This window comes from Fragaria vesca, linkage group LG7, assembly GCF_000184155.1.
Source record: "Fragaria vesca subsp. vesca linkage group LG7, FraVesHawaii_1.0, whole genome shotgun sequence".
Lineage (NCBI taxonomy): Eukaryota > Viridiplantae > Streptophyta > Magnoliopsida > Rosales > Rosaceae > Fragaria > Fragaria vesca.
This window is the reverse complement of record NC_020497.1, coordinates 3,649,877-3,666,293: the sequence shown is the minus strand read 5'-3', so window position 1 is coordinate 3,666,293 and position 16,417 is coordinate 3,649,877. Positions and strand designations below refer to the sequence as shown.

General features: G+C 39.0%; 1 protein-coding gene and 1 pseudogene across 2 annotated transcripts; one reads left to right on the top strand and one right to left on the bottom strand.

Annotated features, from left to right (window-relative positions):
- The first annotated feature begins 1,203 nt into the window (after nt 1-1,203).
- Nucleotides 1,204-13,246, top strand: LOC101296816 (annotated as a pseudogene). Its single transcript, XR_185327.1, has 25 exons — nt 1,204-1,673; nt 1,953-2,088; nt 2,180-2,241; nt 2,743-2,835; nt 3,273-3,345; nt 3,462-3,786; nt 3,894-3,961; nt 4,062-4,193; nt 4,292-4,333; nt 4,419-4,943; nt 5,071-5,228; nt 5,317-5,845; nt 5,946-6,008; nt 6,104-6,205; nt 6,617-6,934; nt 7,279-7,371; nt 7,479-7,580; nt 7,675-7,779; nt 8,028-8,161; nt 8,673-8,856; nt 9,651-9,782; nt 9,925-10,037; nt 10,284-10,371; nt 10,557-12,763; nt 12,875-13,246. The product of XR_185327.1 is annotated as an uncharacterized LOC101296816 (transcript).
- A 643-nt stretch (nt 13,247-13,889) lies between these two features.
- Nucleotides 13,890-15,677, bottom strand: LOC101296526. Its single transcript, XM_004308264.1, has 4 exons — nt 15,438-15,677; nt 14,961-15,360; nt 14,358-14,644; nt 13,890-14,258 (listed from the first exon to the last, which is right to left on the bottom strand). The coding sequence occupies exons 1-4, from the start codon at nt 15,675-15,677 to the stop codon at nt 13,977-13,979; spliced, it is 1,209 nt and encodes a 402-aa protein (XP_004308312.1). The 3' UTR covers nt 13,890-13,976.
- Between the last annotated feature and the right edge of the window lie 740 nt (nt 15,678-16,417).

Genomic DNA, 16,417 nt, shown 5'->3' with positions numbered 1-16,417 from the left:
GAAGTTGGTAAATGCATCTAGGGCGTTAACGGTTTAGTTGAGTTCATATTTGGCTGATCGCGCACTGTATGGTAAACCGAACTGTATAGCGAATTCAAGTTTGCAAGTCATTTATTTCAAATTTTGACAAATGCAATATCAAATTAAAAGGAACCAAATCAATGTAACAGTGTGTGACTTGAATCTGTCTAACACTACATATCAATGTAACAGTGTGTGTATATATAGGCAGTGAAAGATACCCTCGACCACATTGTCTGAAGCACAAATGAATAAACTATTAAACTGTAAAATTGCACAAAACTTCAAGTGATTCCAAAATGAAAAGCCAGACACCAACATTGTAAGAGTGCCCTACCTTAGAAAGGAACCAAATCATGCATCTATGTAAAGACCAAAGGAGTCACTAATTGGTCAGAACTCACTGGCCCCTGAAATCCCAGAGCTTATTTTTGACTATTGCCATCAATATGCCCTAGATGTCAACAAAGACCTTCAAAATGTAACTTGCTCCTTCCAATGTTAACCAAATACCCCAAAATCTGAGTCCCATCTCCCATTCACATCTGGTAAGCAATCCTTTTTTTTTTTTTTGGTTCGGTGAGCAATCCTTAGTTTGCTTGGCTAGAATAAACTTCGATATAAGCACCGTCTTTTGGAACCTAGCTGGAGTTGGATATCAGTCTATCAGTGAAACTGTGAAAGAATGACTCAAGCCAGTGTACTATTTCTTCTCCTTCTCTTCTGAGTCCCATCATCGAGCCCCCCATCATCACCACCTTTTTCATTTTCCTTGGAGCAAACACAGACAGTGTACTATTACTAGAATGATGTAAAATAACCATGGGTTTCTGGGTAGTCTCAGAGTTCTCAGAGCTAGAAGAACCAGTTAATGCTTCTGGGTCAGTCCAGTGCCTCCTGCATAAGGAAACTCATCACAGCTTTTCTGAGCTTCTCAAAACCTCAACCATTCCGCCAGTAGATATGCAGTTAATAAGTTTATCTCTTCATCTGGTAAAATTTGCAGTCTTAAAATGATACCATCCCATGTCCAAAGTGGGACCCCAACAGTCAGTGGGGCCCACAAGTTTTTTCTTTCATACCATAGTGCAAGCAGAAGGAGCCAAAGATTTGCCAAACCCTCCTTTTCCATTATCAGAAAACCAAAATTATTCTGATTAAAATCCATGGAAAATTTAGAGGGGAAAATAAAATTGCATCCTCCCCTCCCCACTCTCTCTTTCTCAAAGCAGAATGATAATTACTCTGTATAAGCCAGAGAAAAACTGGCATAAAAGGCCAAATCTGTGCTTCTGACTGTTAAATCTCAACCCTTCCTTCCTTATCACACCCATCTCTCCCTCTATATCTCTTCCTTCTAATCTTGCCCTTCTTCCCTCTTCATTGTTATATTGCCTCTAGCTTCTCCATTATCCAAACTCTCTGAAGCTCACACAACTCTTAGAAACCTAGCTAGCTAGAGAGTCCTTCACCTTCATTCATATCCTTCTCCATAATAAGCTATGGTTTTCTATATGGTTGGTGCAGCTCAGTAGCTCGACACCTCATATCTACCTATTTATTGCTCTCTGCTTCTTATATCTTTCAACTCATTCAGACAGTGCAATAAAGACTTGCTCTTTTCTATCTTGCAGTAGTTTCCAGACACTTAGGTAATCATTACCGTTTCCATTTTCAGAGGCTCTGTGGCCTCTGCCATGTTTACTGCTCTCTTTTCCATTTCCTCTTCAATTCAGCTCTTTTTATTTTGAGGGTATATGGATTACTAGTGTGTGGTTGGTACTTGGTACTGGGGTTTATGACTATTATCCTACTGAACTTTTGCTTAAAGTAGAAGCACTTTCTTCAATTTGGCTTCTGCTCTAATACCTTATCTTTCTCCTTGGGGTACTGTGTATTATTGCTAATTAAGATTGGTTATACTAAAACAGTTTCAGATAGCTATTTGGGAGTGTAATTAAGCATCTTCAAGCTTAAGCTCATTTCATACAAGAAAGCTGAAAATGGCACCCAGAAACAGTCGTGGAAAGGGCAAAGGTGGAGAGAAGAAGAAGAAGGAAGAGAAGGGTATCAACTATTTTTTGCTCGTATTGTTATTTTAACACCAAGTTTGAATTAAACTAATTAAGTTGCTAATTTTTTTTGATTACTTTTGCAGTTCTTCCTGTTGTGATGGACATCACCGTGAACCTTCCGGATGAAAGTAGTGTTGTTTTGAAGGTAATTGATATAAAATTAGTGTTAATTAAGCATATTATTTGTTTTTGTTTTTGTTCTTGTTTTCACATGGGCAATAATTTTTTGCTGGCCAGCTTCTGGTAACATGGTTGAGTTGGGTTACATGACGTTTGATTGATTATATATACTATGGCCAAATATAGCATATACTCCATATATGTCAAAACTAGTTCTTTTGGTAGGTTTGGTACTTTGGTTCATGTTGTTATCTCCAAAGTCCAAACTAGACACCACCAACTTCCATAATAGAAGCTAGAAATGCCTCTTGCAAAGCACTATATGAAATGTGCTTTTCTTGTCCTTAATGTTCTTTGCTTATGACAAGGTTTACATGAGCAAATTTAGTGTCATATTCTGATTCTCAAGGACAAAACTTTGTGTTTTATGGGATTAGACTATATCTACTACTACTCCTCATCTCTTCTTGGTTGATGCTTCTGATTTTTGAGCATATAGGTGGACTAACTCTTGGGTTTTTAGCAGGGAATATCGACGGACAAGATCATTGACGTCCGCCAACTATTATCAGTGAATACCGAAACTTGTAACATCACCAATTTTTCACTATCCCATGAGGTAGTTTCCACAACCCACATTGTCATTATTTTCTTCAATTTTCATTTGGGAGTATTCAAGGTAGGTGTACAAGAAGTCGTGGGCGAGAATATAAACATTAAAGTCGTCTGACTCACCAATCATAATGAAAAAAAAAAATAAAACTCCTTGTTATATCGTATCATTTTTAACGTGTCAAACACATGATTAACCGATCAAATACTTATTACCTAATAGTTTGACTGTCTGATTCAAGATTTTATTTGCATCCCCTCCGGCCAGTATACCATTCGAAATCATGCTCATCTTAAATTATGTTTTTGGCCGTTTTAATACGCCTCGTGACATGTGGCTCAACGGTTAGCAGAATAAAAGCAAACGTCACGTTTTCTATGACCTTATCTTGACCAAAAAAATTAAAGTCAAAACGACCATTAACACGTTGTCGTTCATTGCAGGTAAGAGGGAAACGTTTAAAAGATACGGTGGACGTCTCCGCACTCAAGCCCTGCGTCATCACTTTGGTCGAAGGTAAATAGTCTGCTCAAATCCGACGTCGTTTTGATCCTCAAAACTAACTCGCCAAAACGGCGGCGTTTCTTCTGTCTTCTTCCTTCAACATTTCTCACTGTTTAATTTTTTTGTAGAGGACTATGATGAAGAGCGCGCCACCGCGCACGTGCGCCGCGTGCTGGACATCGTCGCCTGCACGACGAGCTTCGGCGCGTCACCTCCGCCGGCGAAGGATCAAAGCCTCAAGCCCGACGCCTCTCCCGCAGTCGTCTCCGGTAAAAATGCTCCGGATAAGGCCGCCAAGAAATCCGCCGCCGCGGTCAAGCCTCAAGTCTCTGCCGGAGCCGATAAGCGTGACGTGGCGGTGGACTCGGACGCCGAGCTGAGCCACTCTTGCCTCAAGCTCGGCTCTTTCTACGACTTCTTCTCTCTCGCTCATCTCACTCCCCCCTCTGCAATGTAAGTATATATATATATATATATATATATATATATATCTCTCTCTCTCTCTATTGTCAGACTGAGGGACAGTATTGTAATTTTGCTTACGCCGGTGAATGCCGCAGTTATCAGAAGGGTGACGAAACGACATGTCGATGAGATTTCGGCAGAAGATCACCTGTATTCTCTTGAAGTAAGTCTTCAAGGTCATTATTTGCAATTGAGAATTTGATTTTTCTTTTTAGGTTGGAATTTTGAAGGTTGGAATTGATGTGATTTGGTGGAAATGTCAGGTGAAGCTTTGCAATGGGAAGGTGGTTCTGGTTGAAGCTTGCAGGAAGGGATTCTATAGTGTAGGGAAGCAGCGCATTCTGTGTCACAACCTCGTCGATTTGCTACGGCAGCTGAGTAGAGCTTTCGACAATGTTAGTTCCGCCTAGTTTTGAATTCGTAATGTTCAATTGAAATGCTTGTCAGCTTTGCAACTGCGTAGTGATTATGTGTGTGTTTGTCTTGTTTTTAGGCTTATGATGATCTGATGAAAGCATTTTCGGAACGTAATAAGGTACGCTATTGTTGTGTTTTATTTTGTGTTGTGAGAGTTCGTTGTGTGTTTTTGTGATTAATTAGGTTTCTCTGGTTGTTTTCAGTTTGGGAATCTTCCCTATGGCTTTCGAGCAAACACATGGCTTGTACCGCCAGTTGCAGGTCAGTCACCTTCAGGTTTCCCTGCTCTCCCTGTGGAGGATGAAGCTTGGGGAGGAAATGGAGGGGGTCTAGGAAGAGACGGGAAATTTGATCTGATTCCTTGGGCTAATGAGTTTTGGTATATTGCATCAATGCCTTGCAAGACGGCGGAGGACAGGCAGGTTCGAGATAGGAAGGCATTCCTTCTTCACAGCCTATTTGTCGACGTTTCCATTTTTAGAGCCATTAAAGCTGTGCAGCATGTGATGGCAAAACCGGATTTGACTTGTTCTGCTGCAAGCAGTGATGTTCTTTATACTGAGAGAGTAGGGGACCTGAATGTGACTGTAACAAAGGATGTTAACAATGCAAGCTGTAAGGTTGATACTAAGATTGATGGAATTCAGGCGACTGGAGTGGATAAAAAGAATCTAGCGCAGCGAAACCTTCTGAAAGGGATCACTGCTGACGAGAACACCGCTGCACATGTGAGTTGTTGTCTGAACAGTGTTGTCGATCAGTCTTACTTTATCTACATTATGAGATTCCTTTTCCATTTTTCTTTTTGTTAGCTTGGTTCATTTTTATGATAATTCTTGATCAACATATGTGCAGGATGTCACCACTCTAGGTGTTGTGAATGTCCGATACTGTGGTTACATTGCAGTTGTGAAAGTTGAGGGGAAAGAAACCAAGAAAATCAGTTCTCCATCACAAACCATTGACCTCCTTGATCAACCTGAAGGTGGTGCCAATGCCCTTAATATCAACAGGTACATAAATGTGTGATTTTCTAAAGCTATCAACCATGTGCCATGAAGTTTTGTCAAATGAGCCTAACTAGTGCCTTGATCCTTGCAGTTTGAGATTGCTACTTCACACAACTACACCTTCGGAGCAGAATAAACTCGCATTACATGGGCAAGGTCTGGAACATGAAGAGCTTTCTGCTTCCTGCGCTTTTGTTGAGAAACTGTTAGAAGAAAGTCTTGCTAAGCTTGACAAAGAGGAGCTAGATTCTGATAGTTTTGTGAGATGGGAACTAGGAGCTTGCTGGATACAACACTTGCAAGACCAGAAAAATACAGACAAGGATAAGAAACCATCAGGTGAGAAGGCTAAGAATGAGATGAAGGTCGAGGGACTTGGGACACCTCTTAGATCCCTTAAGAACACAAAGAAGAAATCAGAGGGAGCCAATACCAAAGGCCAGTCTGATAGCTCAAAGTCGCATGCAGATGGTGTTGTGGGGGAAGTAGAAAATGCTATAGGTTCTGTGGACTCAAAGTATGAAACCAGTGCTAAGGAAAATGAGCTTGTGCTGACAGAGATGCTGTCTGATGCAGCCTTTGCTCGACTAAAAGAATCAGAAACTGGACTGCATTGCAAGGTAAAACATTTTAGCCGTCACTAGAGGCCGTACCGCATTTATTTATTTATTTAATACATTTTTCTTGTTGCGTGTATAAAAGTAAACTTGTGCTTGACAGTCTCTGCAAGAACTGATCGACTTATCTCAGAAGTATTACTCTGAAGTTGCTCTTCCAAAACTGGTAATAAGAAATTATTACTTGATTGATATTTCTTCTCCCCTTGTGTGTAAGTATATGGTATTAATGTTTCTAGAGTTTTTTTCCGTAAAATGCAGGTAGCTGATTTTGGTTCGTTGGAACTTTCACCAGTTGATGGTCGAACCTTGACTGATTTCATGCATACTAGAGGTCTTCAGATGCGTTCTTTGGGGCAAGTTGTAAGTTTGTTTCTAACTTATGGTTTTCTACTTTACATGCTTTATAGTGTTTATATGCCCCAGTGACTTCTTCTGGTGTCCTTAAACTTGGGGTGTATATATGATCCATTCCTTTTGAACTTCTTCTTGTGGTTCTTTTAGTTATATTACTTTGCTTCATGTATTAAATGAAAAGAAAAACAAAGAGAATGATAGTTTTTTGAAGATATGCTAGCTCAATACCCCTTTTATTATGGATTGGTGACTAACAAGTTTCTAATGTTTTTAAAATTTAAAGCAATTTTAAATCTGCTCACTACCTCTCACCTCCAAACTGGAATTCTTTAAAAATTTGATATGTTTAGATGATATGTGGAATGCTGCTTAGTGGTTTTGATAATGAATGACAATCACCTTTTATTGTCTTTATAGGTCAAGCTGTCAGAGAAGCTATCGCATGTGCAGTCCCTTTGTATTCATGAGATGATAGTCCGAGCTTTTAAGCATATACTTCAGGCAGTGATCGCTGCTGTTAATAACACTGAGAAATTGGCTGTCTCGATTGCTGCTGCATTGAATCTTATGTTGGGGGCTCCAGAGAGTGAAGAATTCAACAAGTCTTGCAACGTACATTCCCTTGTGTGGAGATGGCTGGATGTATTCTTGCGGAAGAGATATGGATGGGATGTTAGCAGCTTCAACTACAATGACGTGAGGCGATTTGCGATTCTACGTGGACTGTGTCATAAGGTATAAAGCAATAGTCAATGGATAATAGAATCTAGATGGCCTGCATACATTAAAAATGTCTTCACTCTGTAACTTTTTAAGTCTCATACTTATCACGTATTTGCATTAGGCATTCTCCTTCTTGGCTTACCTTCTCGTCTAATGCAGTGATTTCTAAAATATTTTATATGAGGCTTAAGTTATACAAATATTCTTTGGGATTCCTATTCTTTATGTCACATTCAATTTCGGGATACTTGTATACAAATATATCATTATTGTGTAATCAAGAACAAGATGTTTGCATATGTTACTAAAAGAAGAAAACTGACATTTTCTTTTTCTTCTCTCTTTCCTGATTTTAGGTGGGAATTGAGATTGTTCCACGTGATTTCGATATGGAGTCTCCAAATCCATTTCGAAGTTCTGATATTGTCAGCTTAGTTCCAGTACATAAGGTGATGACCGGACATCAAATATTAACTGCATAGTTTTCTTTTCTATTTTATTTTCAGTTTTGAGTGCGTACATCTTTTATTTTAATGTGTCTTCTGTATCTTTACAGCAAGCTGCATGCTCTTCAGCAGATGGTAGGCAACTACTGGAGTCATCAAAAACAGCCTTAGATAAAGGAAAACTAGAAGATGCGGTTGCATATGGCACTAAGGTATGTTGTGCTTAAACAGTTCCTACATGATTTATGTATTAGTATTCTAGTTGGTGACAGACTATACTCTCTATGTTCTTTTTGGCATTTGCAGGCTCTTGCAAAGCTGGTAGCAGTTTGTGGTCCATACCATCGAATGACAGCAGGAGCTTACAGCCTCCTTGCTGTAGTTTTGTATCACACTGGAGATTTTAATCAGGTCTGTTGCTACCCCTTTTGTTTTGGTATTTCTGGAACATGTCTGACACCAAAATTGTTATCTTTTTGGATCAATCTATGTTCCTTAACCAACACTCTTTAGGGGGATTGGATTTGGATGATATACTTTCATAGTTTTAATGTAAAGGCTGATAGGAATTGCTTGTGCTTGTAATATGAAATAACATCATGTTTCGCTTTCTCTTACTGATGTCTTAGATGACCAACTATTTTGTTATAAAATCACAGGCTACAATTTATCAGCAAAAAGCTCTGGATATCAATGAGAGAGAATTAGGGCTTGACCATCCAGACACCATGAAGAGTTATGGTGACCTTGCTGTGTTTTATTACAGACTTCAACATACAGAGTTGGCTCTCAAGTATGGTTTTTATTTGTTTAAAGTTTTCTCTTCATATAGAATGTCTCAAACCTAACATGGTCTGGGGAATATTTTTTTTGGTTGCTGATGGGTTGCTTTCAATAAGTCTAAATGTTATTGGTTCAAGAACACAACTGAAGCTGCTATAGCTGTAATGTCATAATGCATGCATACCATGTTAGATGGGTTGCTTTCAATAAGTCTAAACTGGTTGTTGTTGTGTGGCATATTGGTTGGACTCTAAATTCGTTCATGGTTATCTGACTAGACTTTGAAATTACAATTCCTTCAACATATGGAACTGTCCGGCTGAGTTTTGAGTATTAACCGGATTTGGCTTACTTTGCGAAAGTTTATTAAGATTACAAAGAAAAATATAACAGGGAGAGAAACAATAGTCATAACTCATATCTGCATAGTGCCTAGCATGTTTATTCACTAATAATTATGTGCTTTTGATGTACTTTTCCCCGTGAGTAAAGGCTTACAATGTTCCTCTTCTCTGATTCAGATATGTAAAACGTGCTCTATATCTCTTGCATCTCACATGTGGACCATCTCATCCAAATACCGCCGCAACATACATCAATGTGGCTATGATGGAAGAAGGCTTGGGGAATGTACATGTTGCCCTCAGATATTTACACAAGGCTTTGAAGTGTAATCAGAAGTTACTTGGCCCAGACCATATTCAGGTTTCCTTTTGTTTGTTTATGTTTTCTTTTTCTTTTTCTTTTAGATATTTATTTTATATATGCTTTAAGCTTAAGCTAAAATTTTGTTTATTCAGATGATTAGTGTTATGTTCTTAAAGCTTCTATTCGATACCCAGATGTGACTTCTGAATAAGACTAGTTGTATGTAGTTGTGATAACCTGGAGTCTTCATTGTTTTGCTTTGTGGATGGGAATATAAATTATGGGAATATTTTGTTTTAGATGGGCTAGAAAGACGTTTCAAATGAACATTTCAATCGTATATAAAAACTTTGACTTTGGTTTTTCTTTTCCTTTATTCCTCATTGCATTTTCATGCCGGTTATAATAATTGTAAACAGCTTGATTGTTAGGAGTTTTCTCTTAGGTGGTAGTAAAGTCATTACTTCTAACTATAACCATGTTCAGTTGGATAACTCTTTTAACTAGCAGAATATTATAGGTCAGATTCTGGATCACTAGGCAGTTACTAGAAAAAGAATGAGGGATTTAAGGTGTAATAAGTAAACCACTTGGGTGGTAGTAAAGTCATTACTTCTAACTATAACTGTGTTCAGTTGGATAACTCTTTTAACTAGCAGAATATTATAGGTCAGATTCTGGATCACTAGGAAGTTACTAGAAAAAGAATGAGGGATTTAAGGCGAATAAGTAAACCACTTGTGAAACATTGGGCCAATTTGCCATATCTGCTTGTAGATGTAAGACCAGATTATTTATTTATATTTACCCATTTATTGACAATAAACCATCTGAAAGTTAAATCTCTCCAGACAGCGGCTAGTTACCACGCTATTGCAATTGCACTGTCATTGATGGAAGCATACCCTTTAAGTGTTCAGCATGAGCAGACAACATTGCAAATTCTGAGAGCAAAGCTTGGACCAGATGATCTCCGTACACAAGTATCTCTCTCATCTAATCTTTGTCTTTTTATTTATTTTTATTCAAGTATCGTCTTCTCCAATGGTTGATTGGCATCCCGACTATAGTGTCTTTTTTTTGTTTTTGTAATTACACACTAAAAGTTTTGAGTATATCTTGCAGGATGCTGCTGCCTGGCTTGAGTATTTTGAATCCAAGGCTTTTGAACAGCAGGAAGCTGCAAGAAATGGGACTCGAAAACCAGACGCATCTATAGCCAGCAAAGGCCACTTAAGGTTTGTTAGCGAGAACTGCTATAATAGAACTTCGATAAATCACTCAAGTTCATATAATCTACTTTCTACTTTTCCACACCATCCATCCAGCTAAATTGTTAATTGACGAGACAAATACATGGATTGAATCTAATAATTGACCACCAAAATGGAATCTTATCTAATCAAACACATATTTTGAAATGAATTCTTTTTAATTTTTTTCACGAATACATGTCTTAATTTTTTGTCTTCACAAATTGGCAGTGTATCAGATTTGCTTGACTACATCAACCCCACTCATGATGCTAAAGGGAGAGATGTGGCAATGAAGAGGAAAACCTACATAACAAAGGTATGCTGGAGCCCTGACCATTTTCATGTTTGGTTTTGTTTGCCAATTTTACATACATCCTTAATGCAAATGGAGTCTGGGATACACTACAATCAGTTTCTTGTTACCAACATGGTCAATAGAAGATGAAATCTGCACTTATAATCTACCTTAGTAAGATATTTTAATTTACTGTGCAGTTGAAGGAAAAATCCTATCAAACTATCTCCTCAGCAAGTTCTGAAGACCCTTCAAAAGAAACCACAAAAGATGTTTCAGACGAAGAAACACATACACTTGAACCAATAGAAAGAACAGATCCCATCCAAGAAAACATCTCTGCTTCAGTTGAACCCCAGCATGTTGTGGAAGAGATTCCTGAGGAAAGTTCAAATATGAGCTCATCCAAAATACATGTTGAAGGGGAAGATGACTGGCAACCAGTTCAAAGGCCTAGATCAGTGGGTTCATATGGGCAGCGTGTAAAACAGCGGCGGGCAGCTATTGGGAAGGTCTATAGTTACCAGAAGAAATATGTAGATACTGACACGGATTACCCTTCAGTGAAGAATACTAACCAAAACAGTAGGTATTACCTTCTCAAGAAAAGGCCAACATCTCATGCAAGTTATACAGAAAATCAGATTGCAAATCCCTCCCAAGGTACTAAATTTGGACGGAGAATTGTAAAAGCCGTAGCATACAGAGTCAAGTCTGTGCCTTCGTCTACTAAGGTCACTGCAGCAGAAAGTTTGAGTTCCAAATCAGAAAGTCCAATTGTTTCACCGCATGGTGGTGCAGTAAAAAGTTCTATAGTCAGTCTTGGAAAATCTCCTTCATACAAGGAAGTAGCATTGGCTCCACCAGGTAGTATTGCTAAAATGCAAACTGTTTTCCCACAGAATGACATTCCAGATAACCATGAGCATGGTATCCAAACACAAGAAGAGGAAATAATTGAAATCAAAGGAGATTCCCAAAGCAATCTGGTTGTCAAAACTACACTCGAAGAAAAGAAGGATCCTGTATTTGATGCCTTACGAGAGCAAACTGGACCTGCTGAGAAGAAAGAAGATATTAGTTCACCTGAAGGGAGGGAAGATAACACTTCATTGATATTCGGGACCGTGGATGAACTTGGGTCCAGTTCTGTTAAGTTTCAAGAAGCAGCCGTGGATAAAGAATTAGTAGATGGACTGCCAAAATCCATTGATTCTGTGAAGGAGGGACTCTCTGAGAACAATCCATCTGACAATTCTGAATTGCATGATTCCAACTCCACTTTGCAAGGAGTAGATGATTTGGAGGCATCCTCGCTCGCAACTTCAGTTGATACTCGAGGATTGCCAAATAAAAAATTATCTGCTTCGGCAGCTCCATTCAATCCCTCACCATCCATTCGTGCTGCTCCGGTTCCCATGAACATTGCTATACCCTCTGGTCCGGGATCTATCCCAACTATTGCACCTTGGCCAGTAAACCTGAATATTCACCCAGGAGCTGCTGCTGTCTTGCCCACGGGTAATCCCATGTGCTCCTCTCCTCATCATGCATACCCTTCTCCCCCTACTACCCCAAACATCATACAGCCATTGCCATTTATGTTCCCTCCTTACAGTCAACCCCAAGTTGTACGAACCAGTACCTATCCTGTGACTAGTGCGTTTCATCCGAACCATTTCGCGTGGCAGTGCAACGTGAACCCTAATGTGTCCGAGTTTGTACCTACAACAGTTTGGCATGGTTGCCACCCAATGGAATTCTCTGCCCCAGCACCTGTTGTTGAGCCTATTTCTGATCCCCCTCCTCTGGAGTCAAGAATTCAGAATGATGATTCTGCTCCAGTTCTGCCAGTGGACATCGATAATGTGGGGGAAAGTAAGAATGAAGCAGGTATTCTAACATCAGAGGCAACATGTAATTCAATTGAAAGTGTCAAGGAAGTTGGTCCAGATCTTTGTGGGGATGAAAATGCTCAAACAGAACCATGTGACAGCCCCAATGGAAAAGTTGGAAATAGTGCTGAAAGGACTAGTGATGGAGAGAAAACCTTCACCATTTTGATAAGGGGCAGAAGAAACCGCAAGCAGACTCTGAGAATGCCAGTAAGTTTGCTGAGTCGACCATATGGCTCACAGTCCTTCAAAGTGATATATAACAGGGTGGTCAGGGGGAATGATGCTTCGAAACCCATCAGCTTTCCATCGAGTGAAAACTGCACAGCTACTGCTACATAAAACCCTTACTTGTTTTTGTTAACTATCCCGTGTGGCAGGACTTTAGAGAAAAAAGTGGGACCCGAATCTTCTTTTCGATTATATGCAGGAGGGACAGGATTTACTTGATCCCTTGGCTCTTACATTCACAACCTTGTGATATTCTACTTATACATGGTTGGCGTAAAAGAGTTCAGGTCAGTGCTCTCTGCCTAAGCCTTACTGTAGCAATTTATTCTCATCTTATTGTTAATGGAATTTCTTACTAACATTTCCTGATCAAATGTATGTATACTTCGTCTGTGCAGGTTACAGTAGGAAGATTACTTTTGTTGGAAGTTCAGTGGGAAGAGCTTATGGGGTGAAAATTTTGGTTCATCACATAGTAAGAAATTTTGTTATTCTGGATGTTGGAACCACAGCGCATTCAAAACTGATATTTATTTTGGTTACAATAAATGGGATTTTGATTTTTAATTTGGATCAATTGTACATGACTTTATTCTTTGTTAACATTCCTTATCTCATTTTAGACGAGTATTAGCACAGTGTCAGTGAGTCATTGTTGTGTTGCACTTGCAATGATGTTTCGATTCTTGTAAAACTTTTGCCTGTTTAAGTTCAGATTAAGCCTTTGCTTGTTCCTAACAAATGAAATCTTATGTTCTTCGAAATTCTGGAAAATCCAAGTGGAAGGAGATTCTTTGATCTTTTTCGAGTGCATTAACCGTTTGTTTTACATTCATTTTAGAATCAAAATAGTTCAAGACACTCGTTGTTCTCTGCTCCCTTTGAATCCATTTCCTTTCATATTTTGAACTGTACTTAACTTTAATGTTGACAGTGTGGTCATGATATGCCAATCTCCTTATGAATCGCAATCTCATATCAAGTGTTGTTGCTTCCTTGTTTCATTACCTTGGTGTTAGTTACAGGCTTACAGCCACCATGAAATCCCTAGCCTTTTATCCTAGCCATCTTAATTCAGCCGGCTAGTCTTGCTCCGGCATGGCTAGCCGCATCGAACTTTTGGTTCATATCAAATTAACAAAACAAATCTCTACCTATGGAAACATGGAACAGCCAAAATGATTAAAGAAGCTCAAATGCTCAATCCATACATCCATTCATGACATCTGAAAACACGTTAGCTTTAGGAACACAACACACAACTATGCAGTCAACTACCAAGTATCCATATAGAGTTAGTTCACCCAAAAAAAAACAAAAAAAGATTGAAAAACAACTCTCTGAATGGCCTCTTTCACAGTGGCGAAGAAAGCAAGTTGTAATTTTTCTGAGATGCCGAGCCTGGAATCATTTCTCATCCTGCTTTGCACCATAAAGGAACGGAACTCTACACTTCAAGAGAAAGAACAAACAGACCTTTTCGAGGAGTATGAATGCCGCCTATGGAACCGGATTCATCTGGAAGTTTGGAGGCATGGTATCCTTAGTTTCTGTCCTCCTCATTCTTGCCAAAGTTTCTAAAACAATCACAGCGAGAAGAATTATGCTAAGAAAAAATCCATAGCTAATCTTCCATTCAATTCCGGGAGCTCCAATTTTGATCCCCAGTACTATGTTCACAGCTGCGAAGAAGACTGCAAGCCTTCCAAACCAGTGGTGGTACCAGTTCCAGTACTTCCTAATCTTGGCATCCTTGCTTGGTCTTAGAAAAAATGCCAATATCTAGAAATCCAAAGGTCAAAAACTCAAGGTGATCAACTTATGGTCAGGGAATAACAGTAACAACTGTACAATAAGTGGATACAATTGTGAGGAACAAACCTGAAGGATACTAAGCACAAGAACAAAGATTCCAATTCCTCTATGTGTATGAAAGTTGGCATCTATTTTAGCATAGAGTTGTTGTCCAAGTACCACTGCTGCAAGTCCAATGACAAATCCCACAAATTGAATAATCGAATGAAGATAGTACCACAAAGGGTCCTTGTGCTTGAAGTATCTTGGGACAATTGCCCCCAAAGGAAGGATTAGACCCCATCCAAATATAGCTAATATTCCATGGTTCTTCTTCATCTGCTTAAAATCAATATGTGCCTCAGATGCAGAACCTGTAAAACGTTTTCACTCTGTGAACAAACCAACAATGTATATCCAGCAACTGCTAAAAAGAATGCATTTGCATGTGTCTGGTCTAATAGAGAGAAATAAAGCTAATTGGTAATGGTTGCATGTGTCTGATCTCTGATATCTCACATGTGTGACCACACAATGGGGAATGCAGATTTAGAATTATTAGAACATCCAACCTAAAACTAGTCTCAAAGAGTGAAAGAAGCCCTCATATATAATGCCAGGAAATTAGAAAGGAACAAATTAAGATGACTGTGAAGAGAGCAAGATAGCCTACAAGGAGATGAACAAAACCTGCAGAGAAGTCAAACTTGATTGTGGTTTTATCGGTGTGTACTGGTAAGTGGTTGTTGTGCTTGGGATAACCGCTTCCAACGGCCAAGATAAGTGGTTGCCGAGCAAGCTGAGTTTGGAATTTCAACTGGAATGCCAAGTAAATCCTAGGGCCATGAAGCACAAGAGTAGCAGGAATACCAGTAAGTGGCAATTCACCTTTGTCTGGTATGACTTGTGAAGACTTTGAACCTTGCAAATAGTATTGCTTAATTCTTGCTTGACCTTTTCTATTAACCCATCCCACTATGGCACTTGAACCAACCATCAATCCATCTCTGGAAAATCCCATTCCTACCCACCCAGTGGTGTATACAGCAGATAATATAATGTTCATTACATGATCATCAGTTTGGGTGTACTGCAACAAAAAAGAATGATCAACTTATAGATTAATCAAACATAACAAGAAAAAAAGAGGTGAAGAAAATGACATACCCTCAAAACAAAAGTGTTCCAAATAGGCTTGCATACTATATCAGATGAATTACCATATGGTGGTGGCATGAAACTAGCAAGATCATTAACACAAAGCTCTGATACTCCACCAGATCCATCTATACTATTACCACCCTGAACATTACTATCATCACCACCCAAAACAAAAACCTTGGCCTCCAAGAAAAGGATTAGGGCACATAACCTCAAAACCATACTCCACGTCCCTGGATTCGCCATTTCAGAAACTCGAAGTGTCGAAATGAGATCTTAGGCTCAGAACAAGAGGTGGCACTGAATCATGAACAAAGTGGGTTGTGATTTGTGAAAGAGAAGCATATTCAGGAGGTTGAGAGGTTTTAGTCTCTTGGGCTTGAAGTAATATTGGGTTATGGTTGGTGGGTGGTGGTGGGGTTTTTGCCCAGTGGTTGCTGATTGATAATAATTTCCCGCCAATTCTTGGAAAAAGAAAATCCCCAACAATGTATGAACTGTTTCCATTGAACTCTTTCATATTATAAGGAGAGACATCAATCATATCATCATCATCTTGGAAAACCTGATAAAGTTTCAGTATTTGGAAATTCATGTACAACAACTAAAAGAAGAAAGAATGATTTGAGGGCTATGTAATGATATATAGATGGATGAGTGATGAAGCTATGAAGTTGACTTGTTGTGTATTACAAGATACCATAATGAAATCTTGTACTTTAACAGCTTAATTAGGTCCAACAAGGGGAAGAAAATTTTTAAGAGTAAATACATTGGACAAGGAAATATGAGCTTTCCAAACCCTTTTAATTAAGTTAGAGTAATAGCGATATTGTATGATTTGTATCTCTAAATGTTGATTGGAACAAAAACACCATCAGTATGGACCCTGTAGAAAATAAAGCGAGGAGAACAACATAGACTCTAATGGAGAACGAAATCTAATTGAAGTGTAGAAGCCAGATTTTGCAAGAAACACAGATATG

Excerpts from the sequence above, each read along its gene's own strand:
- LOC101296526 (XM_004308264.1), bottom strand. The coding sequence starts at position 15,677 with ATGGCGAATCCAGGGACGTGGAGTATGGTTTTGAGGTTATGTGCCCTA. Across the intron at positions 15,361-15,437 it reads GGAACACTTTTGTTTTGAGG|TACACCCAAACTGATGATCA; the intron begins GTATGTCATTTT and ends TTTTTGTTGCAG. Across the intron at positions 14,259-14,357 it reads TTGTGCTTAGTATCCTTCAG|ATATTGGCATTTTTTCTAAG; the intron begins GTTTGTTCCTCA and ends TTGGATTTCTAG.